Source organism: Ceraceosorus guamensis (genome assembly GCF_003144195.1).
Source record: "Ceraceosorus guamensis strain MCA 4658 unplaced genomic scaffold IE81scaffold_33, whole genome shotgun sequence".
NCBI classification, from domain to species: domain Eukaryota; kingdom Fungi; phylum Basidiomycota; class Exobasidiomycetes; order Ceraceosorales; family Ceraceosoraceae; genus Ceraceosorus; species Ceraceosorus guamensis.
The window spans coordinates 203,426-227,985 of record NW_020290028.1 but is presented as its reverse complement, the minus strand read 5'-3'; the positions used below and the strand labels follow the sequence as shown (position 1 = coordinate 227,985).

Sequence of the window (24,560 nt, the reverse complement as noted above, 5' to 3'; positions counted from 1 at the left end):
CCCAACCGGCTCGTCCACATCGCCCTCGCGGCGCTGGGGCAGTTCGGCTTGCTCCGACGTCCGCGCCGACGTCGGTGCAGTCAGGTCAGGGTCCTCCTCAGCAGAGGCCGATGAAGCTATGCGCATCTTCCGTCCACTGCGCTTGGACTGCACGTCTTCATCGTCCTTGTCCGGAGACGAGTGGTGCGGAGGTTCGAGAGATCGGCGAGTCTGCACTGAGGTACCACTACCGCTTCGCTTGTGACCCCGGCCTGAAAGAGAAGAGAGACTGGGGACTTTGTCCCTACTCGTGCTCCCGCTGTTCCGTCGCACGGACGCGGCAAGATTCTCGGGCCCTTTTGGTGCTGGCTTGCGAGCGCGTCGACCACCTGGCTCTGCTCCCCAAAACATCGCAAGCGCCTCTGTCCGAGCCTGAGGACCCAACATCTTAGGCGCTGAAGGTAAGTCGCTGTCCGAATCGGATACCTCAAGCTCGCGCTTGCGATGCGACTTTGCGCGTGGTGCGCTCTGCGAACCTTGGCGCTGCCGCGCATCCTCGTCAACTCCGTGACCGGTTGAGGGGTCCGACAGCTCTGAATCAGAGTCACCCACAGGCTTGTTCGCTGGCCGGTCTCGCGGGATCGACGTCTGTGTCGTCAGCGCGCGATCGATTGCATCCTCGTCAGTTTGCGTCCCTTCATCTGCAATGTCAGTCTTTACCGCTACGGCTCGCGCCTTTTTCCGCTTAATGTGGTCTGAGCTCGAGGAGGTCGCAGGCGGTGATGACAGATTTGAAGAGGCCGGGACTGGATCTCTGAGAGGGCTGAGCTTGACCGGAGTGGACGTCGAAGATGTGTCTTCGGCGGGAGAATGTGTGGCGACAGCTCGCCGTTTCGCAGGTCGGCCTTGCTGAGTGAGGATTCGAGGTTCGCGTCGAAACGACGCTGGACTGATGGCGGGCTCGTCGAAATCTGGGTCGCCCTCCGCAGCGCCTCTCTTTTGACGACCCTTCATGGAGGGCCGACCAGGGTACGCGCGCAACTCAGCCAGTCCTCCAAAGTTCGGTTCCCTTGGCTTGCGAGAAGGCCAGTCCGCTTTAAAAATTCGGTAATGCCTCTCACAGCGCCGACACTCGTCAGGCTTCCACCATGTCTCTGGGGCCCAGAATTGAGCACCACAGGTGAGGCAGGTCAAGTGCTCTCCTAATGCGGGCTTTGCATCCAACAGCCTTGAATCCTCTCGATCCGAGGGATGATAGTTTCGTGCTCGAGCTGAGCCGAGCGAGGAAGACGACGAATTGTCGCTGGCCTGAATTGGCGCGGGTGTAGGAGAGGGCGAATGTTCGTCTGGAGTGAAAGGCTTGCGAATGGAGATGCGCCTTCGTGATCGACGGGCGTTCGGCGTCGCGTCCTCTTCTGGTGGTGACCGCTCCTTGGTCAACGCTGATAGATCGGCGCTGGCAAGATCGGCCTCCGCTGAAGCCCGATCAACACCATGCACAGCTCCCGCGCCAGCTGCTTGGGGATCAGGTGCAAACGCTCCCTTGCCCCGCTCCTCGCAAGTCGCACACATGCACTCCGCATTGCCCCATTCGAAGTAGTTATCGCCGTAGTATGTGGTCACCTCCTCATTCACTGCGATAGCCCTCAGTGCTTTGAAAGCGATTTGGGTTTGACCTAAGCGGTAGAATTCGGTGTTCGCGTTGCAGTCGTGCTGCGGGGTGATGCGAGATGAGATCAGCAGCATAAGCGGCCTTAATCGCCAGGGCCATCGAGGACAGCGTCACGCGCCTATCTGCACTCACATTGACGAATCTTGCCGGCCCCAGCAAAAGCTGGCTGCAGCCTTTCCGAGCGCTCCTGATGATGGAGAAATCTCGACCAGGACCAAGGACTCCATTGTAGGCCTTGGAGGTGCTTCTCGATTCCCGACTAGCAGCCGCCTCTTCGCGCAGCGCTACATCCTCATCCTTGGTAAGATCTTTTAGTCCGCCTTTGCACAGGACGATGTCACCCGCTCTGTAAGGGCGCACCGCAACCACGCACAGGTCGGCGCGCGGGTGCCCAGGCGGCTGCACGCCATTCATCTCGCCATTCGCTGGTAAACGACCGCGAGCTTTGCGGCCATTGCTCGATCCATCGGCGCTCGAAACTGCGTCGCCGTTGAAGATCGATGGTCCAGCTTTGCTGGTTGAAGCAATGCTGGAGCGTCTGGGGTGCTGGCGCTTGTACCTGGCGGTTAGCGCGAACTCATAGCCAGTGTCTGGTAGGTACGCCTCCAAGTATCGTCTCGCATGCCTATAGTGGGTTGAGCGCATGAGTGCCGCGAGCAGAGACATTGGTTGAGATCAGCAGATAGCACTTACGCGTAGAACGCTTGAGCCTGACGCTCAGTCTTCTTTGCTAGATGCCGCTGAATGGTGGGCAGCCTGTCGAGGGCATACGGACGCAAGTTTAGTCAGCCTCTTGTTGCGCCCAAACCTGTGTGTCAAGACGTTTGACCGGCGGACCTGCGGATACCGAACGACTCCTTTCAAGTTCGTTTACGTACCTGCTGAGCTCCTCCAAGGCCGCATTGATGTCGGCCTCGAGGATCACGCGCTGCTTGAGCAGCGCGAGTATATAGCTTGTCTCGTAACGAGGGGACCTGTAGGTCTGATTCATCTTGTGCGTCGAGATAGGTGGCGCAAATTCGAGGCCACTGTCAGGTTGTAGTGAGGGTACGTTCATCAGCGGTGACTTGCAGACGCCATCTGAAGGGATCAGGCAAGTAAACTCACTCGAGCAAGATGTCGGACAGCAGATCATCGTCGCTAGCTATGTCCTCCATGGCGGCTACGCAACCGAAAAAGCGAGGTAAGCTGATTAGATGCATTTCTGTGGACGAACAATCATGCGTGTGAAGGTGCGAAATTTGAGGGGATCCCGAGACTCACCACACCTCGAGGAGGGCTTGAAGCTGCTCGGATCGCCTGGAGCTAGCCTTGAGGAAAGGGACGGGTGAGCCCGAGCTCAGACAAAATTGTGTGGCATTCGAGCTGATTGGCACAGAAGCGCTCCAATCTCAGCGGCTGAGGTCCGATGAGGAGAATGGTGGGAAGGAAGAGATGTGTAGAGAGAAACAGGAAGCGCGCGCGCGCTACGTAACGTCTGCTGCTTAAAGCTCACGTTCCTTGACGGGGCACGACCACCCTCTTGGGGCGTGATCTTGAGGAAGGTCGGTGACGATGCCGATGCCAATGCTTGGTGTTGACGGTACTCAGTGTTACCAAGTGACGAGGATTTGAAATCTTGCCTTGTCTAGTCGCTTGTGACAAGTCCGAGCGTCATTGAAGCCATCTGACCCGAGCGACTGCCCACAGGCGCTAGAGGAGATGGTGGTGATCAGGAAGAAAGCCGATGTTGGCTGCGGGGTCCAGCCTGTCTCAAAAGGAGCCAGTCACGAACCAATTCAGCGTGCGCATGCGTGCGTGCCTAGAACTTCCTTACAGGCACGCCACGAGCGAAAGCCAATGTGAATCATCAGCGCGCGCACGCACGACGTGCTACAGTCACAACAGTCTGCTGGCCCCACCGCAGATGCTGCGCGGCACGCGGTGCTCGTGATGAGTGCGAGACGTACGCCGCCGCGCCTATCACTTAGCGACTTGTGTCCGGTATCTGCTGTTAGCGTGGCGAACAGCGAGAGCCGACAGCAAGCTTAAGATCGCCATCATATTCAACTCCTGACTGCGACTCGCGACTGGCTTTTCCGCCCCGCACCCACATTCAGTTGTCCACACAGCAGCAGAGAGCACGGTCAGTTCGCACAGCGTGCGTGCGATCCACTCAAAGCTCAAGACCGCACCGTCGCGAATTGAATCAAGAATCATGAATCACCAATCTTGAATTAAAAATCAAGAATCACGAATCTGACTTCTGAATGTATAACGTTCGAGCGAAGTGATTTGCTTGTTCGGTGCATGAAAATCAGAGAATTTGAATGCTTGACATGCAAGTCAAGTGGCAGGCAGCCAAAGCAATCTTGAATCAGCACATATGCTGCATGCATGCAGAGCCTTTCTACTCATGGCAAAGTCAATTTAAATTACGGTGGCCTGCAAACCTGTGTTCTCGACACACAATCTTGAATTCGATTGCCATATTCTGGAAACGCTTCTAGGATTCTTGATTCATGATTCAGAGTTGGACGAATGCGGATCGAGGCGAATCGTGCTCCAAGATTGTTCACAGTTCAACAATTCGGATCATGAATTTGGCTTCGGGTCCACTTATATAATTGCGGCGCACGCTCCCTGTTGCACCGCAAACGGCAGGCACGTTTTGCCGGTGTATGCATGGGAACCACTGTCGATTTTGCGTCTATCGATCATTCTCGAACTTTGCCAAAGAATCAAACTGATCTCGTGACTCGGCATGATGCGCGCGATGAGAAGGCAAACCTTTATTCACGATTGAATATTCACCACTTGACTCAGAAATCGTGAATGGCGCATGGGAGTCTTGAGTCTTGAGTCACAGGAACGAGTCACAGCTGATGAGTCAAGAGTCGCGAGTCGCGAGTCACAGGTTGATTGTCTCGAAAACTTGATCGAGCTTCTCATCGAGTTCTGTAGGACCTCGAACTTTCTTTTCGATGCAAAGCTTCCTTCGAGTCACTCACGAACAGCTAGTTCTCGGATCTCACCACCGACACTCGAGACGGATTGACAGCCACGTATAAACTGCTCCTTAAGCGCTCGCCAGAGAATACTGAGCTCTGCGCCTGCTGCACATCCGATCGAGTTAGCACTGCTCAGGCACAATCTTGCTTGTCCCACCATCCTGACCCTCGCGACTCAGCGGAGAGCCAAGGTCCATTCAGAGCAGCGAGCTCCTCTGCCACGCATACATTCGCGCCATGGCCACGGCGGATAACTTTCCACCTCACGACGCTGCGGCACCTTTCAAATTTCCAGAACAAGAGGAGCAGGTTCTGGCTCATTGGAGATCCATCGATGCTTTCAAGACTTCGCTGCGGCAATCTGAAGGCAAGCCTCTGTTCACTTTCTTTGATGGTCCACCCTTCGCCACCGGTCTGCCTCACTATGGACACTTGCTAGCAGGTACCATCAAGGATATCGTCACACGGCACGCTCATTCCACGGGACACCATGTGGAGCGACGATTCGGGTGGGATTGCCATGGTCTGCCGGTAGAGCACGAGATTGACAAGAAGCTTGGCATCACAGGCAAGGAAGATGTCATGAAGATGGGCATCGACAAGTACAATGCGGAATGCAGAGCCATCGTCATGCGTTACCAAGCAGAGTGGAAGACGACAGTGGAGAGGATGGGAAGGTGGATCGACTTTGATGGAGGTTACAAGACCCTGGACAAGACCTTCATGGAATCGGTTTGGTGGGTCTTTGGTCAGCTCTACCAAAAGGGTCTGGTTTACAGGGGATTGAAGGTCATGCCGTACTCCATGGGCTGCACCACTCCTTTGTCCAACTTTGAGGCGGGCTTGGACTACCGCGATGTTCAAGATCCTGCCGTCACCATCAGCTTCCCCCTTGTTGACGATCCCACCACCGCTCTCTTGGCCTGGACAACCACACCTTGGACCTTGCCTTCGAACTTGGGCTTGTGCGTACATCCCGATTTTGAGTACATCAAAATCTACGACGAAGAGAGAAAAATGAACTTTTGGATCTTGGAAAAGCTCCTGACCACGCTGTACAAGGATCCCAAGAAGGCCAAGTTCTCAAAAGTCGCTAAGGCAAAAGGTTCGGAAATGGTGGGATGGAAGTTCGAGCCCGTGTTTCCATACTTCTACGAGAAGGTGAGTTGGCTCGCATCCCGCCTCAAGTACATCACATCCGTGCTTACGTCACGTTGCGATCGGCATGCTCGCCCGTTTAGTACAAAGAAACAGCTTTCCGCGTGGTTTCGGACACTTACGTGACTGCCGATGCCGGCACCGGTATCGTCCAGCAAGCTCCCGCCTTTGGTGATGACGATTACCGCATTGCTATAGCCAACGGCATTGTCACGAGGGAGGTGCCTCCACCTTGCCCGTTGGACGAGAGTGGTCGCTTTACCGCCGAGGTGCCTGACTACAAAGGCATCAACGTCAAAGAAGCCGATAAGCAGATTCAAAAAGATCTCAAAGCATCCGGGAGGATGATTGTGCAGAGCACCCTCAGACACTCTTATCCGTACTGCTGGAGATCAAAATCTCCCCTCATCTACCGCGCTATTCCCGCGTGGTTCGTCAGAGTCGAAGAGATTCAGGACCGACTGCAAACGCACAATGCCGGGACTCACTGGTAAGTTGCGTGCTGGCCGTGCTGCAGAACCTCATGGGCCCGAAAGCTGACTTGCTTTGCTCATTCGATGCTTGCTGACTAGGGTGCCAACGTGGGTCAAGGAGAGTCGTTTTGATCACTGGCTCGCCAACGCGCGGGACTGGAATGTTTCCCGTAATCGATACTGGGGCACGCCTATTCCACTGTGGGCGAGCGATGACATGGAAGAGATCGTTTGCGTCAAGTCGGTCGAAGAGCTGGAGAAGCTTTCTGGTCGAAGCGATATCCAAGATTTGCATAGAGAAAGCATTGATGGCATCACTATCCCCTCTCAAAAGGGCAAAGGGGTTCTGAAGCGCGTCGAAGAAGTGTTTGACTGCTGGTTCGAGTCTGGAAGCATGCCGTACGCACAGGGTCACTACCCCTTCGAGAACAAGGACACCTTCGAGACGGGTTTCCCCGGCGACTTTATCTGCGAAGGTCTGGACCAAACGCGAGGATGGTTCTACACCCTGCTGATTCTGGGCACGCATCTATTCGACAAGTCTCCCTGGAAGAACCTCATTGTCACTGGTCTTGTCCTCGCAGGTGACGGCAAGAAAATGAGCAAGAGTGCCAGGAACTATCCCGACCCAACTCTCATGTTCGACAAGTATGGAGCCGACGCGGTCAGACTGTACTTGGTCAATTCACCCGTGGTCCGTGGCGAGAACCTGAAGTTCCGAGAAGAGGGAGTCAAGGACGTTCTCGCAATGGCTTTCCTTCCTTGGCTCAACAGCTTCAGATTCTTCCTCGGCCAAGTTGCCCTGCTCAAAAAGTTGACTGGCAAGGACTTCAGATACGACGTCAACGCACCCAAGAGCGAGAACGTGTTTGATAGGTGGATTTTAGCTAGGTGTCAGAGTCTCATTCAATGGGTCAGAGATGAGATGGATGGTGAGCACGGCTGTGTGCCGTACCTGTTGCCCTTGGCGCCGCTTTCAAACCAAGTACTGACGCCGTCCCCTTCTGATGCGCTGGTCCGCAGGGTATCGACTCTATACTGTCATGCCCCGATTGCTTAATCTGATCGACGAGTTGACGAATTGGTACATTCGTTTCAATCGACAGAGGTTGAAGGGTGTGAATGGAGTGGACGACACCTACGCTGCTCTCAACTCCCTCTTCGAGACGCTGTATACTCTGTGTCGCACCATGGTGAGTTCTGCTGTTGGAATGTAGTGTGACTGGCTCATGAGCTGACGCGCCGAATGCGTCGCGCCCTAGTCTTCCTTTACGCCTTTCTTGACAGAGACCATCTACCAAGGCCTGCGTCCTTTCCTGCCTGCGGCCCCTGCCTCCGACAAACAAGACTATCGCTCTGTGCACTTTTTGCCCTTCCCCGAAGTCAATTCCCTCTACTTGGACCCCATCATTCAGAGGAGATTTGCGGCGCTGCAAACCGTCATTGAGCTGACGCGCACAGTCAGAGAACGCAACACTATACCGCTGCGGTCGCCCTTGCAAGAATTGGTCGTCTTCCATGCCGATGCCGACTTCTTGAAGGATGCGGAAAGTCTCTCCTCTTACATATCGGAGGAGCTCAACGTCAGAGACTTGACATTCACGAGCGACGAGACCGCTTGTGGGGTCAGGTACAAGCTGGTCGCAGACTGGCCAGTCCTCGGTCGCAAGTTGAGAAAGGACATGGGCAAAGTCAAAAAGGGACTGGAAGAAGTTACATCCGATCAAGCAAAAGAGTACTTGGAAAAAAAGAAGCTGAACGTGGCTGGTGTGGATCTCGTTGAAGGCGACCTCAAGGTATTGCGCTATGTCGATCTGGAAGGCAGAAGCGGCAAATGGGACCACAATGGAGACGGAGAAGCTGTCGTCTTGCTCGACATCGAAGCCCGCCCCGCCCTAGTCTCCGAATTCAACGCTAGAGAACTCGTCAACCGCATCCAACGACTCCGGAAAAAAGCTGGACTGCAGCCGACGGATGAAATCGACGCCTTTTACAGTTTTACCGAGGGCGTCGGAGCAGCTCTGAAAGAAGCCTTCGAGGAGCAGAAAGAAATGTTTCAAAAGGTCATTCGAAGAGTGCCCATGGGTGTCGAACAGCGAGCTCCGAACGCGGAGCTCATCACGGAGGAGGAACAAGAGATTGGTGACGACAAATTTACCCTGAGCTTGGTCAGAGCTTGAAAATGTAGATGCACAAAATGCGATGCGATGATCACCATGTTTTGCGCGCGCGCGCGCGCTCTTGCACTGCTCCTGCACTAGGAGGCCGCGCACCAGTTCACCTTGTCGCAGAACAACTTTGCACAGGACATGGCCAGAGAGAGTACTTATACAAGCTGAGACTCGTGGTTCGTCAGAGCGATCACATTACGTTGCAAGGACGTGCTCGTCGTCTTCAGCAGTGTAGAGGTAGCCGTCCAGGACGAGGGTGTCGACTGCCTCGCTGAAATAAGAGAGTTGGATAGGGCACAGACCACAGTCAGGATCGGCATGAGAGACCAAACGTCTATCGTCACCACGTTGACTCACCGCACCTGCTCCTCGCTGTAAGCCTTGATACGCCTAGCTACTGTAGTGATAGCTACACCACTGCCCTCTTCCAAGGTGGACAATTCTCGTACGTGGGCAAAGATTTTTCTTTGCAAGGGATCTCCAATGTGCGTGTATTTGTCCTCGTTTACGCCGCTTCCCTCCGCATTTCCAGCTCCACTCGACTTCATAGCGCCTCCAGCACCCGTACTGCGCACCGATTGAAGATGAACATAGATGGCTTCCAACTTGTGGAACAGCACCTCGTTGAAGTTTGTGATCGGTCGGATGTGACCTGCGCTGATGCTCCTCTTGTTCTGAAACGTCTTGATCGTACCCAGCACCCTCACGTAAACGTTCTCTCGTATATCATTTGATTTGTCTCCCGATTCGTCGCTTCCTTCGAGCCATTGACGCACTTCGATAGCGCCCGTGCCATCTTCGATATCGTAAGAGACATTGGTCGGAAAGGCGGCCACTTTACGAATCACGCCGACGAAAGTGAGCTGTTCAGGATGGCAAATGCAGTTGATGGATGATCAGCAAGCATGTCCACTATCTGCATTTATGACGGGAGCAGCTTTCACGAGGCTCACCTGACCAACTTCCACTCCATCAACGAGAAAGTCTGCATCCATGTGAGACTGCTCAGCATTGAGCACTTGTCGAATGGTCACTGGGCGCAAACTGTTGGCACCACTTTTCTATCGGTGCACAAGGGTACACGAAGAGCTTCAGCATCGCATCGACGTGCTATATGGGTGCGAAAACTCAACCCACTTTTGTGCTCGGACTGTCACCTTGACTGCCAGCCATGAAGCCGCCTCCTCCGCCACCACCGCCCGTCTGATAATTTGCCCCGTACGGGTTACCGCCGCCAAAGCCTGAGAGTGTCAGGGACGGGATGTGTCAGGGCGACTTCGCATTGCGTAAAAGAGAGCTATCCGGATCCAACTCGCAAGACCCACCGCTCATTTTGTTCGCTTCTGAGCCAGATGGTGCGTATCCAAGTGAACTTGTTGCCTACAACGCCTCTGCTCAGCTACACTCGTCAGGTAAATGTTTCTCCGCTCGAAACAGAGTGTTGAGCCGCGATGAGTGTGAAGAATGGCTTGTCGACCTTTTGCCATCTATGTCGTGGAGAGCAGGCCAAGACCGCTCAGCTGGGAAGTTGTGGCGAACATGCAGGTCTCGAGGCTGATCGCCAGCCTTCGAAAAGCATCAGATTCACTCTGACTGAATGCTCAATCGTGAGTTCAACATCGCAGCGACGCGTCGCGCCTCTCGCCTCGATCACTTAAACATCATCAGACGGCAAGACGCGCGCACACACGCGTGTTATCATGATCTTCAGAATCGTCTCGAATGTCTCTGGGATGCTACGCGGGGTCCGCCCGGCCCAATCCGCCCCCCCTGTCGCGCCAAAAACGCTCGCTCCAGCCCGACCGGCCAACGAGCTCGTGCGCATTTTTGTGTGTGAGAAGCAAAGCCGAAGCGAGCGCATGCATGCACGCACGCACGCACGCACGCACAGCGCTGACGGCAGGGCTCCATATGGATTCGAAAGAAAGCCCGTGATGCGCCTGAGCACTCAGACTCAAGACTGACGGTGTAGTCCATTGAGCGTGGTCCAAGATCTCAAGCGTAGAGCTCGATTTTGATAATAGGACTCGTGACTCAAAGTGCCTCATAACCCCGCTGGCGCTTAAAGCCCGTTCGAATTTTTAACAGTTGAGCGCATAGACAGCATTCACGATTTGAAATAGTGAATCACTGAATCAGTGAATGTTGAATGAATGGACTCGCGATTTCGGTGCAGGCATACTCACGACTGGACCAGAAGGTTTGAGCAGCGGGCGCGACTCAAGACTGATGATGCGAGGGCTTGCACGTCTTACCTCCATCACCATCATCACATTGATCACTTCGCAGCACATTCTTCCGCAACTCGTCGAGCAGCCAATCGAAGTTGCCCTACATTTCAACTCACACTTCGACAACCACTTGACATTCCAGAACCCGCGCGCAATTGTTGCCCAGCATGGCTAGCAAGGCGAGATCTGCTTTCATGAAGAACTGGTGCGTCTACTCGTCCGTCCCTTTGTTGGGCGCCCAGGCTCGATGCACATGAGATGGTGCTGCGAGCTGAGATTGTGGCAAGAGGAACGAGATAGACGCAGACGCAAGAATAGGAAAAGGAGTGACGATGGGGGATGGCGTTCCAAGTGTGCCTTTGCATGCTTGGCGTCGAGGCCACACACGCACTGCGAGTCGTCCCTCTCGGTGGCTAGACCTTGGTCATGGGGAGCGCATTCGATGCAGGCTTTGTCTCCAAGTCTCCTCTGCTGCAGCAACGCCAAGTCCCAGCTGAGCTTGACACGAGCAGGCCAGCCGGGTCTGCGCAGGTCAAGCAAGCTGTTGCCACACCTGTGCGAAACGCTCGCGAACGGCGTCCGGCGTTCCTCAGCGCATCTCCTCTCCCTTGCTGACAATCCTCTTTGTCCATTCTTGGTCTTTTGTTCGACCGACAGGTACTCTCCAGAGGTAATTCCAGTCGTTTTCGTCACCGCAGTCGCTGCTGGAGGCGCTGCTTGGTACGTCACTAGGCTGGCACGTGGTCCGGATGTCATTTGGGACCGCAAGGTGAGTCTTTGGGGACTGACATCGGTGATGGCCCTCGCATGTGGGCTGTGATCATTACCATGGTGTGCCGGAGCATGAAGAGGGTCTGCCAATGCTGTCACGTTACTCAGGCCGTGGCACAGTGTGGCGTTGGCAATGGCAGACAGGAGCGATGGAAACACATCAGGAGACCACTGGTCGAGTGAAACTGCTTCTCCTCAATGATCTTTGCTCACCCTGCTTGCGCTTCGTCGGGCACAGAACAACCCCACCCCTTGGAACGTGAGTCGACACCGTATCGTGTCTGCCCTCTCGATCTTTCAACGCTGACCCAACGCTTCGGCTCTGTCCTCCCCGTAGAATGTTCAGCCCGGCACTCAGACCAAGCTGATGACGGTCAACCAAGAATTCGAGCGCAAATACAAGCGCGACAGACTCTAATCTGTTCGTCCCGAAAGACGTGTAAAGAGAGGCAGCAAAGGCTTCTGAGGTTCAAGCAACAGGGCATTTGGCCGCCAGCCCTGTACCGAGATGCGTCTTGCTCGACTTTGTCCATTGTATGCTCTCTCGCGGTGCTCTCCAATACATTTCTGACCTCCTTTTATCGGAGTGAGGCAGGGTCGCAAGCGACGCCTGAAGTAGCTTGCCAGTGCCCGGATGCCTTTCACGAAAATTAGACAGACGGGGTCTTAGCTTCTCTTGATTCGCTCACATAAATGAGCCCAACAGGATAGTGACAGCCACCATGACTCAAAACACAATCAACGGCTCCATCTACTGCCGTAGTCAACGATAAGACTACGCGAACGCGACTAGCACGCAAAAGCAGCAAAGTCACGCATCGCACAGCTTTGGAGGCGCGATTTCACGGTTTTGATTCCCACGCGTTCATCATATCAGCACTCCTGCATCAATCACAGGAGCCTGTGTGCCGCGCATAGCCCCAGCTGTGATCGAGGGAGCTCATGGCGAAGCGCGTTCGGAACAGCGCACTCGGACCTTCGATGATGGTCGAATAAGTCTAGAAAATGTGGAGTGCGAGAGAATTCCTGGACACCGTCGTCCATCCCCACTTGAGTCGTGATGCCTCCCAGGATGACAGTCTATCGAAGAAGACGGTTTGCTGAGAAGGAGTGCACCTGAGGAGGAGTGCTGTGCACAAAGGCAAGCAGGTGCCCAATGATGGCGGGGAGAAGGGAGTGATATCTTGATAGAAGTATAGTCAATGCGCGTGCCAAACAATTCAGATTGACAGCGCCTCCCACTTGGCTTCCTCAGCTTGTGCGTAGAAAGTCTTGGCGTGCCTGGGCCTGGCTTACGTCTTGGCTAGAATGCAAGCCTGCCCCGGACTGAAGCTGGTGAGAAGAGTGGAAGCCCATCTGACCGACACGGTCGAAAGCGCCAGTACCTTTGGCCGAAGCAGGCGGGGATCCGATAGGGCCATGCCTGGTGCCACGACTGGACTCGTGAGAAGGTGCCGTGTGAGGGGGCACTGAAGCGAAAGAATGACCCGTGGTCTGAGTCGAGAAAGTGTTGGACCAATGCTGAGGAGATGGGGCGGAGGGTGGAGTTGAGGTTTGCGACGGACCCAAGCCTTGATGAGAAGGAACGCTAACAAGACCACCGTACTGGCCTCCAAATGCGCTGGCGAGATGAGGTGGAATCTGCGCCACCCCAGATGCGTTCGTCGTCGAGCCAATTGGACCAAAGGTGGGAGTGGCTGCGCCGCCTCCGCCACTTGGAATTCTTTCCCGTCCGCCACTGTGTTGGGCAGCATGCCAGGCGTTGCGGGCTGCACTGGGGCCAGAAGAGTGCGAGAAAGCGCCAGAGCGCGGCAGACCACCACTTGACCAGATGCTGGCTTGTCCAGCTTGCGGATCTCCAATGCCACCAAAGAGCGTTTGGGGTTGTTGTGAATCAGATGGCAAGGGGGTCCGAGCTCCGTTTGGAGAATCGAATGGAGACTGCGAAGGTTGCTGACCGAAGCCGGCGGAATGCGGGGTAGGTGGCTGGCGCAAGGGAGAAGTGCCTGTGGGTGTGGCGGGACTGCGCCCGTTCAAAACTTGCAGCAGCAAGTGTTGAGCTGTGACATTTTGGGTTGTCTGATGACTTTGTTGAGCGGTGGCAGGAACCGGTCTCACCACTGTATCGCGCCTCGACTGCGGCTGGGAAGTGAAGGAACCATCTTCGAAGCCCAGGGCAGTCGGCGAAGGGCTTACAGCAACGGCAGGGAATGCCTGCGCCAGCTCGGCAAAGCGACGCTGAGCCGATGGAATCAAGATGACATCACCATCGTCGTCTTCATTGTCATTTTCGTCCACTAAGCTGACGTCCGAGGAACCTTGGCGACCTGCACCCGCGCGCATGGCCATGTCCACCACATCCTCTGTAGCCTCCGAGGAATTTGCCTCGGACCGCTCATCGAAGCGGATTCGTCGACTTGCACTCGCACTGAGATCCGAAGACGATCTTGTGGGCGTCTCTGTTCCTGTTTGCGGGTTGCGCTCGTCCTTTGCATCGGCAGACTGGCTCACCAAATGGGGTTGCTTCTGCACTTCAGGGCCGCCCACCATTCCTGGGCCAGACTCGTTGACGTAGAACACGCGACGCATGTCGTCGAAGGCAAGGGGGCATGCATCCGACTCGGCCATGACTTTGGCGTCAATCAGAAGATCAGCAATGCGCATGAGCTGCTCGTCGTTTGGATGTACCTGACTAGGACGCGTAGTGCGTGGACTAGAATGCGGTGGTGCGTGGTTGCCCTCTTGCGGAGCAATGGCCGAGCCGGGCGTATCGCCGTTGACGTACATGGTAGCCTTTCGAAGTGGAGCAAATCCGCGCAGATCGCTGTCTTCTTCGAGTGCGAGAGGCGCGGCACCGCCTGAGCCCATAACGCTCAATTTCGGGAGAATGTCGAATGGAAAGGCGAATCGGATGAGATTTGCAAAGTCGGCATAGGTACGCCAGAGCGCAGGCGTGGTTCGAACCAGTGCCGCCTCCGCACTAGCCTTCGCGTCAGCTTCTGCGCGCTCCTCTTGAGACTGCGACGCGGTCCTGGTGGAGCCGCTGTCTTGTGAAGAAGTTGCAGCTGCTTGCTCGGAGCACCTGGAAATATATTCCAAATGGCTCTTGGTCCATTTGGAGCAAACGCGAAGAGCAGGCAAAGTCCTTCTGAATGCTGCAGTGATATTGCGAGCAGCCGACGCAGAATCCTGAGGAGGGTTCGATGTGCCACCTACGGCACTAGCCTGAGAGCGCAAAGCTTCCCGCGTCTGAGCTGTGCCAAACTTGACGAGCGCATCGAACAAGCCGAGGACGTGGCTCAAGATGAAGTGTTCCGCGTAGACTCCGTCGACTGGCGATGCAGCGACTCCACTAGTGTTTGAGAGACTGTCTTTTGGCTTTTCCTTCTTTTTGGTGCCGCCGCCACTAGTGCGCCACAGTCTCGTCGTCCACGACGCTGACAAAGCTGTCACGACCAGGCGCACTATGACGTCGGTGCCAAGCACACGATCTGCCAGAGTCGAGTCAAGATCGACAAGAAATTGTTTCGAGAGCCGCTGGGCAGCGATGAAGCTGGTTCGAACAGCGATGAAAGATGAGATAGTGAGCGCCCAGGGAGCATGACGGCACTCAAAGGTTTCGTCATCACTCACTGCGTGCGGGAATAGAAAAAGTGGTGAAGGGCGACCGCATTCCAGGATGCGTGCGAGAATCTCTCATTGATCGGGCCTGTCTCGTCCACCGACACAGCATGCAAGTCACCAGCCTCCAGTCGCTCGAGCAAGCCGCTCTTGTTCCAGACATCGAACGCCTTCTTCAAAGTAACCTCGAGATTTTGGCGAGCTGTTTCGAAGGGGTGGCGCACGCAAAGCGCACGATAGTAATGATGCACAGCAGCAAACGTGTCGCCAGAATATGTGGCCATGACAGCCAACTGGTTGGACGGGTTTCCCTTGTCCGGTACCAATAGTCGAGCTTGCTCATAGCAAGTAATGGCCCGAGAGAAGTCGCGGTGGCTCGACACCTCCTTGTGCGAGCGTGCAGCAGCAGTCGCAACGGCAATCGCGGCTTTCCCTCCACGGGGCACGCCCTTGCTTCTGCCGCTACCCATCTTGCCAAGCGCTGCGTCGGCGCTGCCAGGAGCAGCAGTGGGAGCATCAGCTCTTCCGCGTCGGTCCTCTCTGTAGAGCTCGCGGTAGCGAGCTAAGTCGCCACAGTAGATCAGCGCCTTGTGCACCACCTCTACGAGGCGCTTCCTATTCTCCGGCAGTTGCGAGGCTCGTAATAGGGCAGGCTGGGCTTGCTGGGTGCCAGCAATGCGTTCCATTCCAGTCGAAGCGGTGGAAGAGTCTCCTGACGCGCTGATGGACCACTCCGCTTCATCAGAAGGGATGCCCAGTGCCTTCATGTGCGGTCGCGCTTCTTCCAGTCTGAAGACGCGTACTACTCGACCAGCAAGCTCCCTCCAGAAATTCTCCTCATTAGCTAGGAAGTCTCGAAAGGAAGCGGCAAGACGAAGGTAGTCTGCTGCCTTTTGAGCTTGACCTAGGCCATTGTCGGTCTTAGACTTGACGTTGCCATCATCGCGGCTACGACTGGGCCTGAATTTGCGAGTGAGGGAAGAGGTTTCCGATGTGGGCGCAGCATCCTCGGCGGCGGCGGCAGCAGCCTTTTTGAAGTCCTTTTCGAACGCGCTAAGGCGACTTCGATAAAGATGGACGAGCGGGTGGGTCGTCTCTGTCCATAAGGCAACATCGGCACCCTGAGCTCTGCTGCTGAAAGTGCAAACGAAGAGCAGACGGAGGATCGAGTTGCGCGCTTCTTTCCTAGCAAAGTCGATGGCCGGTGCGGTGGGTGAAGCGGACTGGTGCTCGAGCAGACCTTTAAGCGTCAAGCGATGAGTCTTGGACTCTCTACCCAGACGTACAGCTTGCTCATCGTCTGCTTGGTGAGCTGCGATGGCAGCCATCTCGCCTTGAGGTGTGGTCTCGACACGGGAGCCTGGAGGCTCAGGTCGAGAGGGTGCGCACCGTGTATGCGGGTGCGTGACGCACGTTTGAAGTGCGACCTGTCCGTCTTTTCTGCCCCGCGAATTGCGGAAGCGGTGACCTCGGTCCTGTTGCTAACGCCGAAGCTGGAATGATGCTGAAGACATGGCAACTGTGCGCTGTCAAGGCCGAAAAACAACGTCGAGGTGTATGCGTCGATGGTCGATCACCTGGGTGCGCGGCAAGCGTGAGTGTGAGAAGCAGAACTAGTCGCGCGCCGTGATAGACGTTGGTGCAGACAGCAAGGCGGAATTCCTTCGAAGACCGAGGTTGAGAAGATGGGATATCCGGTCAACTCAAACTCTGCCGCGCAATCAGTCATCCGAGCTAGAACGGCGTGCTCAGAACCAGTTGCGAGAGTAGGGTCTTGGCTTGTTTGGCGAGTCACTCTGCCTCGCTCACGAGTCGTGAAGTATACGCAACGCGAGGTGTCATAGCGTAGGTATGGGCGGCGCTCTCTTCGCACACAGCGGGGGCGCTTCTGCCGCTCGTCGCATCTGACCTCATCGCAAGATCAGCGCGCGTCTGATGCTTGCAAGCCTGCAGCGCAGCAGCGATCGAATAATGAGCACCTGCTGCACGGCTGCATGCCTGCAGAGCTCCCGGTATACGCATCGCCGGCGAGATCTGGCTCGCAGGCCTCTGAAGCTGCTGCGCACGTGACCTTTGCATCCAGGGGCCTCGCTCAGATCACCTCTCACAGCCAAGTCAAAGTCTTGAGTCAAAGTCCACGTATATGGCTCTGAAAGCGCATTCGCATGGACTTGGGCACGAACACCACCTCCAACTCCATCCTCAACTGACCCCGATCTCCGGCTTGGAGCCGCGACCATTGGGAGCTGCACCACACCGACTGCGCCACAGCTGCCTAGCGCTGCACGTCGCACCGATTGAGCGCGTCAGTGTGCCTTTGGTTGCAAACCTCGCCAAACAGCACTCACGTCAGGGCACTCCACGTCCAGCACGTATTCTCTGCGCCCGTCCAAAGTGGGACTTCGCACACGTACATTCGCTCACTAGTACACACGGCGCTCGCCTTACGATGTCCGTCGCTGCACAAGCCGCAGAGCGACAATTGTTGGCTCTCATTGTCGATGAGGATACAGCCACCGGACTTCTGCTCGCAGGAGTAGGAGACGTAGCACCCGACGGTTCGAAGAACTTTACCATCGTCACGCCATCCACGCCAGTATCAGAGATCGAAGCTAGCTTCAACACCTTTACCAATGAGAGGAAAGATATTGGCATCTTGCTGATTAATCAGCATTTGGCGCAGAAGATCAGACCGATCGTGGACAAGTACCAACAGGCCTTCCCTGCGTTGCTCGAGATTCCCAGCAAGGATCATCCCTATGGTGAGTGTGTCGGATTCCGATCTGTCAGCGCGCCCTAGAACGCGAGAAGAATCATCAACGGCGTTGCATGCATTCTCATCGGGTAATGCAATCCAGTGTCGAGCTCAAAGCCACAGCCTTACGACGGATGTGGAAGGAGCCGATCGCTGTGCGCGATGGCCGAGCCCTATTGTGAACGCCGCTAACTCAAATCACTGCCTTTTGCCTCTTCAGATCCCTCAAAGGACTCAATTCTCAAGCGTGTCCAGAAGGTGCGTACTAGCGCAGGGCATAGACACCCGCTTTGGTTGCTCTCATTGTGCACCGGCTGACCCACTCCGGCCTTCCTCCACTTGCAGTTATTTGGAGAATGAGGCCTTCCACTGCTTTTCAAGCTGTCCGATCTCGGAGCATCGCTTCCTCTCCTGCAGGGTGCACGACCTTTCCTCTCGCACGCACATAACATCACTGCCTCCCCACGCATCACGAATGGCTTAATCGATGGGTCTGTCACCGTCAATCGCGTCGTCGGCGTACCGCGTGAGGTGTCTCGATTGACTTGCCCACAGGCAGTGCAAAGGGCTCAATGGAAGGGCAGATGGCTTCGTACTACTTTGATTTCCATTTGAGCGCCCACACATCACGCAGGGCTCTTGGCGCCGCCATGAGGAAGCGCCCCGTACAAGCCTGGCCATCTGGCTTCTCCCAGCACGTATGTTCCGACCTTGGCCAAGGTAGCCAGGGCAAGTAGCAGCAGAGCAGCTTGAGCAGTAGCCAGCCCGAGCCTCTTTAACGCTGCTTTCCGACTTTGCTCTTCGCGCTGAGCAAGGTGCGGCCTGGAGGCATGGAAAGCTGGCAAGAGCATGGGGCCTGCCAGAGCGCGGTAGCCGTACGGATCATCAGGATCTTCGGCGCCGTTTGATAGAAGCAAAGGCAGCTTGTGGGATTTCCGGGCCTGTGTCGTGGGGTTCGCGGTAATCGATGTGTCTGGCTCGGTAGGACGCGCCGATCTGCTGAGTGGTGGAATGGTCTGCCTCTCGTCTGGCGCCTGGATAGGTTCCTCTTCTTCGGCAGGATTATGCGCTCTTCCGACAGTCCGCCAAAAGGGTATTCTCGTCAGCCAACCTCTCGATCCGGTCGAGGACAGGGGCGGAGAGGTTGCAGCAGAAGGGTGGGGAAAGGGAAACGTGGTCAACGTTTGAGAATCTGGTCGAGGTGACTGTCGGGCTGGTGGTCTCCTAGGCGACGAGACGGCTCGACCTGGTGTTGATGCTTGCGATGATGATGATGATGATGATGCGTCACGTTTGGATGTTCGGGACGCTGCATGTAGAAAAGCATCCTCATCAGGATCGCCCCGCTTGAAGGCCGAAGTGGTGGGCGAAGGGGTGGACTGAGTTCGACTTCGCGAGGCTGGTGTGTTGAGATGGGCGCTGCTCTCCAAGGCTGACTCATCACTCTTCGACACATCGTGGCCTTTTGGGTGGCTCATGTCGCTTTGAGTCCTGTTTCTCTCCACCGCCTTGCCCTTGGAGGAGGCGGCGTGTGAAGCAGATATTTTTCGGAAGCCATCCGTGCGATCCCCAGGCTCGCGAGCTGTCCCGCTGGCATCCAGCATCGAGCTTCTGCGGTGTTCGACCGCCTGCTGCTGGAGTTTTTGGGATGGGAAACGAACGGGCGCAGGGCCTAGCGAGTAGCGGTATGATCCTGGACTAGGCGCGGGCGAAGCTGTGCGCGGAATGCATTCGGGGTCCACGTTTAGGCTGTGATTCCGAATGGTGCTGGTGCTGCTTCGAGTCGACGGAGCTGGCGAGGCACCTCGAGAGCTGGACAAAGCGCGAGCACTCGATATGCTCTGCGAAGCTGCGCTTCTGGACATTGGCGAGCGTGGCTCTGCGGGACCAGGATAGCCTCGAGCTTTCGAAGCAGTGCTGCCAGAGTGCGTTCTTGCCGGGGTGCGATCGGCGATGGGTGCACGTGCCTCGGTGGTGGGTCGAGGTCGCTGCTGCATGGCCGATAATGAGGAGGGAGTGCAAGCAGCGGATGTGCGAGAGTAGACGCGGGGTCGCCCCTTTGAGTGCGAATACGCGAGCTTGCTATGGTCGCGGATGAGAACCGCAGAACGCTTTGCAAGTGGAGCGTGGGATGAGTCGATTGCGTCGATGACGTACCCGCGATGCACGTTGGTCACTGCGCAGTCTCCTCAGAAGAGAATAGCAATGCGCAGGTCTGAACAGGCAGCCGAGAGCCAAGGTGAAGGCCATAGAATGTGTGAGCGTGCTAGACTGAGCAGGTCATCACCGCGCTGGCTAATCAATTTGAGTCGTGAATCAGAATCGGACTGATGACTCTGACTGTGGATCGAGTGCAAGGTCAGTCAAGAGTCACGAGTGCTCACACCACGAAGCATGATGCACGCACACGCGCCGGTCCGAGAGGCGCGGATGCGGGGGCGGAGCAGCAGACCCTGCAGGCGAAGCGGAGCGTTACGAGCCTCACGTGTGCACACCGTTCGACGCACAAGCGTGCGCATAGAACAGGATTTGAGCTTCCCCATTCCGTGTCAACCAAGCAAATGCGTGCACTTCTACACTTAGCTTGCCTCTGCTGCCGCACAATCGTGACTGAATGGTCCTTTGACGCTGCAAGGACGATGCGGGGCACACATGCGCATCACACTGAATCGCTCACACTCCATGATGCATCTATCCACAGCAGCTCTCAAGGTGAGTGCAGAGCGGATCCAGGCTTAGATAGGACCCCTTGACCTACGACGTGACATTATGGGTAGCGCGAGGAAATGAAGGACCCATCGGAGATTACAATCGCAGCCCATATGTGATAGCGACCGATCGCCTTCCTTTAGGCATCGTCCATCATGATTTGAATGAATTCTTGCTCAGAGATCTCGCCATCCCCGTCCAGGTCGAACTCATCGATCATCGCTTGTCTACAGTAATGATCGGAGGCGCGCATCCATCAGCATCATGATAGCGACAATCATCGCGCATCGGCACGCATCGATCGCATTGCACTCACAACTCATCCTCATCCAAAGACTCTCCAAGCTCCTTGGCTACGCGTTTGAGATTCCTCAAGCTGATCTTGCCAGACCCGTCATCGTCGAAAAGGGCAAACGCTCGTCTGATCTCATCCATAGGATCGCGCATTGCTATGCGCTCAGACACTGCGAGGAGGTTCGAATGAGGGGCGGTCACAATGCGCGTCGGCAGGCAGATTAGGAGGCTCGTCGGGTGTGGGCAGCAAATGCTCCTTGCACATCGTGTGGAGTACTCCCTTTGACAGGCGCCCCTCCATCTTCAGGACCACCGGCGCCAGTCTCGGTCGAGTCCTTCCGGCGACGTCTCCGCATGGCTCGTCAAGCTTTACCAACTGTCATACTCACTGACACGCAAAAAGTCTTCCCACTGAATGACCCCCTCTCCTCTGTCGTGATCTCTGAGGATTTTGAGCACCTCTGCCTTTTTCAGATCAAATCCCAAAGCTCTCATGGCCACTTTGAGCTCGTGATAGTCGATCGCTCCATCCTTATCGGTATCGAAAAGCTCGAAAGCCTCTTTGATCTCTGATCTCTGCTCCTCTGATAAATCCGCTGCCGAGGGGTTGGCATTCGTGTTGTTGTTGCTGATTCCGGCTCGATGAGGCGTCTGAACTGATCCGCCAGGTGTCACGCCCGACCTTCTTCGTGTCTTGGAAGTGGGATTGTACAGAGACATGGTTGCGGAGGTATGGCGGAACTATGCTTCCTCGATCAGCTCACGTAGTAACGCTGTCCAAAATCTGACAGGGTAGGCGGCGGCTCGTACGTGGGCGCGCAGATGAGGACGCAGGCGGTGACTACTGCTGGTTGGGCAAGTGCTACTGGCTTGTGCGTAGTCAGCGCATTGTTTACAGATGTTGGTGTTTGCAAGGATGCTGACGTATGGGGAGCAGAGTCAAATCACGACATCAGGTCCAAAACATCGTGCGTGGCGACAACTGCTTGCAGGTGCAAACGGTGCAGCCTTGTCCCGCTTGCATTCACGATTCGTGATTCCCGGCCGTTCATGAGGAAACGCTCGAGCGATTCTCAAAAGGCGCGCACGGCCGAGAACGCGTCGCGAGCGTGCCATGCAGCAATTCAGAGTGAGCGTGTCATGTGGACGCGTCGAAAGCCCAACACCGCGGACAGCATGAACACTTTCGCGACTCGCGCGACTTTTAATTGATGCATGCTGCAGCATGGAGATCTGCTGCACTCCGCTATGCGTAACTCAAGGCTCCAAGACTTCATCCGCGATTCACAGTCACGACCGACCCGCGGACATCGAGGCATTCGACGCGATCATGCCAAGAGCATCCGCGAAGAAACGCGAGAAAGTGGACAATTTGTTGCGCTAGGGAAGCGCAGTGAAACATCATTGGTAGGCCGCTCATTCGGATACTCGTGACTGTCGCTTCGCGCAGCTTCCCAAATTCCCTGACATTCAAATCAGGAGATCACGCCCGGGGCTCATACTGTCGTCGGCCGGGAAGACCAAGGTCTTCCAAACTACGACCTGGCTGCTTCACTTCATGCCCTCTATTGCATCGAAGCAGCACTGCCCGCAGAGGCTCTTGCTTGAGCCACAAGTACCCGGTATTTGCTCCAGATGGCGTCGCCATCCACGTAGCAGCCTGATCAAGAAAGGCGCAAAAAATTCAGGTCAGCGATGAGCTTGCAATCGCATGCCCTTCTGACAATCGAACTCACCCTTCAGCCACCTCTTGACTTGCCCACCCTCCTCTTCCTCCTTTTCGTCCCATTCGAATCCTTTCCTGGAATGTAGAACCCTTCTGTTATCAAAAATGACGCATTCTCCCTCTCCCAGCATGCGCTCATACTTGAACTTGGGATCGTGCGTCAGATCGGCGAACGTCTTGAGCGCCTCGTAGAATTTGCGTCTCTCTGCTGGAGATTGCATTCGTGGCGTAGTGAGTGGGAGCGGCGATTGAAACGGCGGAGAATAATTGACCGCGGTTAGGCGCGGCATGCGCTCGTCACTTGAGCTGTCTGCCGGACCCCAGTGACCAGATGTTGGACCAGCCACCTCAAAGGTAGGGTGCGTGTAACGGTAGTGATAGCCGTCGTTGTTGTAGTGAAATCCCACAGGTACCTGCACGCATGCAGCACGCAAGCGCATTCAGCCTTGGGGCGCCCTTCCCCTCACCAAAGCGCCGCATACATGCGCTCCCCTCCTTCACTCACCTCTGCGAGAACCTGCCAAAGTTCGCGGTGATGCTGCCACATGTACTCGGCAACTTTGTACGCATCCACAAAGATGCTTTCTCCTCCTCTCACCTTGCACTTGAGCATGTGCAAGAATTGAAAGCGAGGAGGATTTTGAAAGTAGCATAGGTCCATATGGAAGCCCAAATCGACGTTGGTATAGGCAATGTTGCGAGACCCGGATCCTAGCGACCGCACGTCCCACAGCGGACCGTAGAAGGTATGTCTGATCTCGCCCAGCTGGAGGTGGTGAGAAGTGTAGGTGAGCATGGAGCCTGCACAACACTCGAGTCGCGACTTGTCCGCAACTTACCGTCTCTGCCAAGCGGGCGAGTGAGCAAGAGTCGCCATCAGCTCTAGGCTGAGATCCCGTAGTGTCGATAGGCAAGCCGGTGACGAAAGCCAACCCATCCCTCATGAGAGCTTCTGCCAGAGCTCTGTGCGCATTCACCTGGTCCACAGCGAAGTCGTTCACCGCATTGTGGGGATTGAGAGTGGTCCAGTCCACGCGAGCTGGTCGCGATGTCGCTGCTTGCCGGTCAAACCTGCTCGACTTCTCCTCGGAGGCTGAAAGAGGTGGAGAAGAGCTGGGGAACGCTGTCAGATCCGCTCCTTCCCAGGATGACGCGACGGCACCAATGTCGAAGTGGCTTGCGGCGTAGCGTTGAGGCGAGGCGTGGTCGAGCAGAAGCGCGATAGGAATCCGGCTAACGTGGGGAGTGCTGGGTAGAGTGGGAGGAGGAGCGGGAGCGGCAAAGGTCGCTGAAAAGGCATTCAGCACGCCGTGCGACATCTCAAAGGTCAATTCCAATGATCTGCCATTGGGCGCATCCACAAGTCGCGGTGTGACATTCCTAGAGAGGAGGGATGTCAGGCGTCGGCGTAGTCGCAGTGCTATGGTGCGACGATCCGCACTCACGCGTCCAACAGACCGAAGCCATACTGCGGGATGGGTACATCGCTGGTGTGAAACACTTTCTGGCCGCTACCCAGCTGCAGACTCGCACCTTGCTCTGTGCAAGCGTCCCTCAACCAGACATGGTCAAAGTGGAATGGACGGTGTATACGATTGCTTGGGGACACGATGGACACCGTGTCCGGATGAATGACGATGGTCGCGTCCAGGTCCGAGTCGTAGAGCGTAGTGTGCTTTGCTAGAGGAGGCCTGAGCGCAGGGTCGCCTTGAACGCCATGCGAGGGTGGAAGAGTCGAAGGCGAGATTGTAGAGCGCGGCGTGGAGCGTTGCTGTTTGGCGCTCGATGTGGTCGAGAGGGACTTTGTGTGACAGGCTGCTCGAGAGCATCCAGTGGTTCTCTTTGAGCTCTGCTCGAACAGTCGAGCGCGCAAGGGTGCTACTCCGCTCGATCGCAAAAGACGCGTTGAGGGGAAGAGACTGGTCATCATGCCAACAGAAAGCGCTTTGTGAAGCGTCGGTCAGTGATGGAAGTAGTCCTCTCGTGCAGCTGCGCAGAGTGTGAATGCCT

At 55.9% G+C, this 24,560-nt stretch overlaps 9 protein-coding genes across 9 annotated transcripts; 3 read left to right on the top strand and 6 right to left on the bottom strand.

Moving 5' to 3' along the window:
* Positions 1–1,518: 1,518 nt before the first annotated feature.
* Positions 1,519–2,065, bottom strand: IE81DRAFT_290699 (hypothetical protein; the record flags this gene model as incomplete). Its single annotated transcript, XM_025511864.1, has 2 exons — positions 1,519–1,692; positions 1,784–2,065. Coding segments are annotated over 2 exons (456 nt in total), but the record flags the coding sequence as incomplete, so codon positions are not given.
* Positions 2,066–4,471: 2,406 nt separating this feature from the next.
* On the top strand, positions 4,472–8,709 carry IE81DRAFT_366905 (putative ILS1-isoleucyl-tRNA synthetase). Its single transcript, XM_025517039.1, has 5 exons — positions 4,472–5,802; positions 5,883–6,289; positions 6,372–7,204; positions 7,296–7,465; positions 7,535–8,709. Exons 1-5 carry the CDS (start codon positions 4,879–4,881, stop codon positions 8,450–8,452), a joined length of 3,252 nt encoding a protein of 1,083 aa, XP_025369335.1. The 5' UTR covers positions 4,472–4,878; the 3' UTR covers positions 8,453–8,709.
* On the bottom strand, positions 8,546–9,753 carry IE81DRAFT_144620 (replication protein A, subunit RPA32). Its single transcript, XM_025510386.1, has 4 exons — positions 9,581–9,753; positions 9,397–9,504; positions 8,801–9,306; positions 8,546–8,714 (listed from the first exon to the last, which is right to left on the bottom strand). Exons 1-4 carry the CDS (start codon positions 9,614–9,616, stop codon positions 8,639–8,641), a joined length of 726 nt encoding a protein of 241 aa, XP_025369334.1. The 5' UTR covers positions 9,617–9,753; the 3' UTR covers positions 8,546–8,638.
* A 996-nt stretch (positions 9,754–10,749) lies between these two features.
* Positions 10,750–12,101, top strand: IE81DRAFT_314137 (hypothetical protein). Its single transcript, XM_025512498.1, has 4 exons — positions 10,750–10,879; positions 11,332–11,443; positions 11,684–11,704; positions 11,783–12,101. Exons 1-4 carry the CDS (start codon positions 10,842–10,844, stop codon positions 11,861–11,863), a joined length of 252 nt encoding a protein of 83 aa, XP_025369333.1. The 5' UTR covers positions 10,750–10,841; the 3' UTR covers positions 11,864–12,101.
* A 595-nt stretch (positions 12,102–12,696) lies between these two features.
* IE81DRAFT_347740 (hypothetical protein) lies at positions 12,697–16,394 on the bottom strand (the record flags this gene model as incomplete). The annotated part of the gene is made up of 2 exons (XM_025516188.1): positions 12,697–14,998; positions 15,079–16,394. The coding sequence occupies 2 exons, from the start codon at positions 16,392–16,394 to the stop codon at positions 12,697–12,699; spliced, it is 3,618 nt and encodes a 1,205-aa protein (XP_025369332.1).
* Positions 16,395–17,200: 806 nt separating this feature from the next.
* IE81DRAFT_323823 (V-type ATPase) lies at positions 17,201–18,332 on the top strand. Its single transcript, XM_025514063.1, has 3 exons — positions 17,201–17,828; positions 18,042–18,079; positions 18,167–18,332. The coding sequence occupies exons 1-3, from the start codon at positions 17,210–17,212 to the stop codon at positions 18,179–18,181; spliced, it is 672 nt and encodes a 223-aa protein (XP_025369331.1). The 5' UTR covers positions 17,201–17,209; the 3' UTR covers positions 18,182–18,332.
* Positions 18,333–18,447: 115 nt separating this feature from the next.
* On the bottom strand, positions 18,448–19,818 carry IE81DRAFT_347738 (hypothetical protein; the record flags this gene model as incomplete). Its single annotated transcript, XM_025516187.1, has 1 exon — positions 18,448–19,818. The coding sequence occupies one exon, from the start codon at positions 19,816–19,818 to the stop codon at positions 18,448–18,450; it is 1,371 nt and encodes a 456-aa protein (XP_025369330.1).
* Positions 19,819–20,506: 688 nt separating this feature from the next.
* IE81DRAFT_323821 (putative CDC31-spindle pole body component, centrin) lies at positions 20,507–21,811 on the bottom strand. Its single transcript, XM_025514062.1, has 3 exons — positions 21,214–21,811; positions 20,847–20,994; positions 20,507–20,757 (listed from the first exon to the last, which is right to left on the bottom strand). Exons 1-3 carry the CDS (start codon positions 21,542–21,544, stop codon positions 20,670–20,672), a joined length of 567 nt encoding a protein of 188 aa, XP_025369329.1. The 5' UTR covers positions 21,545–21,811; the 3' UTR covers positions 20,507–20,669.
* A 263-nt stretch (positions 21,812–22,074) lies between these two features.
* On the bottom strand, positions 22,075–24,551 carry IE81DRAFT_323820 (Clavaminate synthase-like protein). The gene is made up of 5 exons (XM_025514061.1): positions 23,996–24,551; positions 23,390–23,930; positions 23,056–23,316; positions 22,561–22,963; positions 22,075–22,484 (listed from the first exon to the last, which is right to left on the bottom strand). Exons 1-5 carry the CDS (start codon positions 24,475–24,477, stop codon positions 22,390–22,392), a joined length of 1,782 nt encoding a protein of 593 aa, XP_025369328.1. The 5' UTR covers positions 24,478–24,551; the 3' UTR covers positions 22,075–22,389.
* Positions 24,552–24,560: the final 9 nt, after the last annotated feature.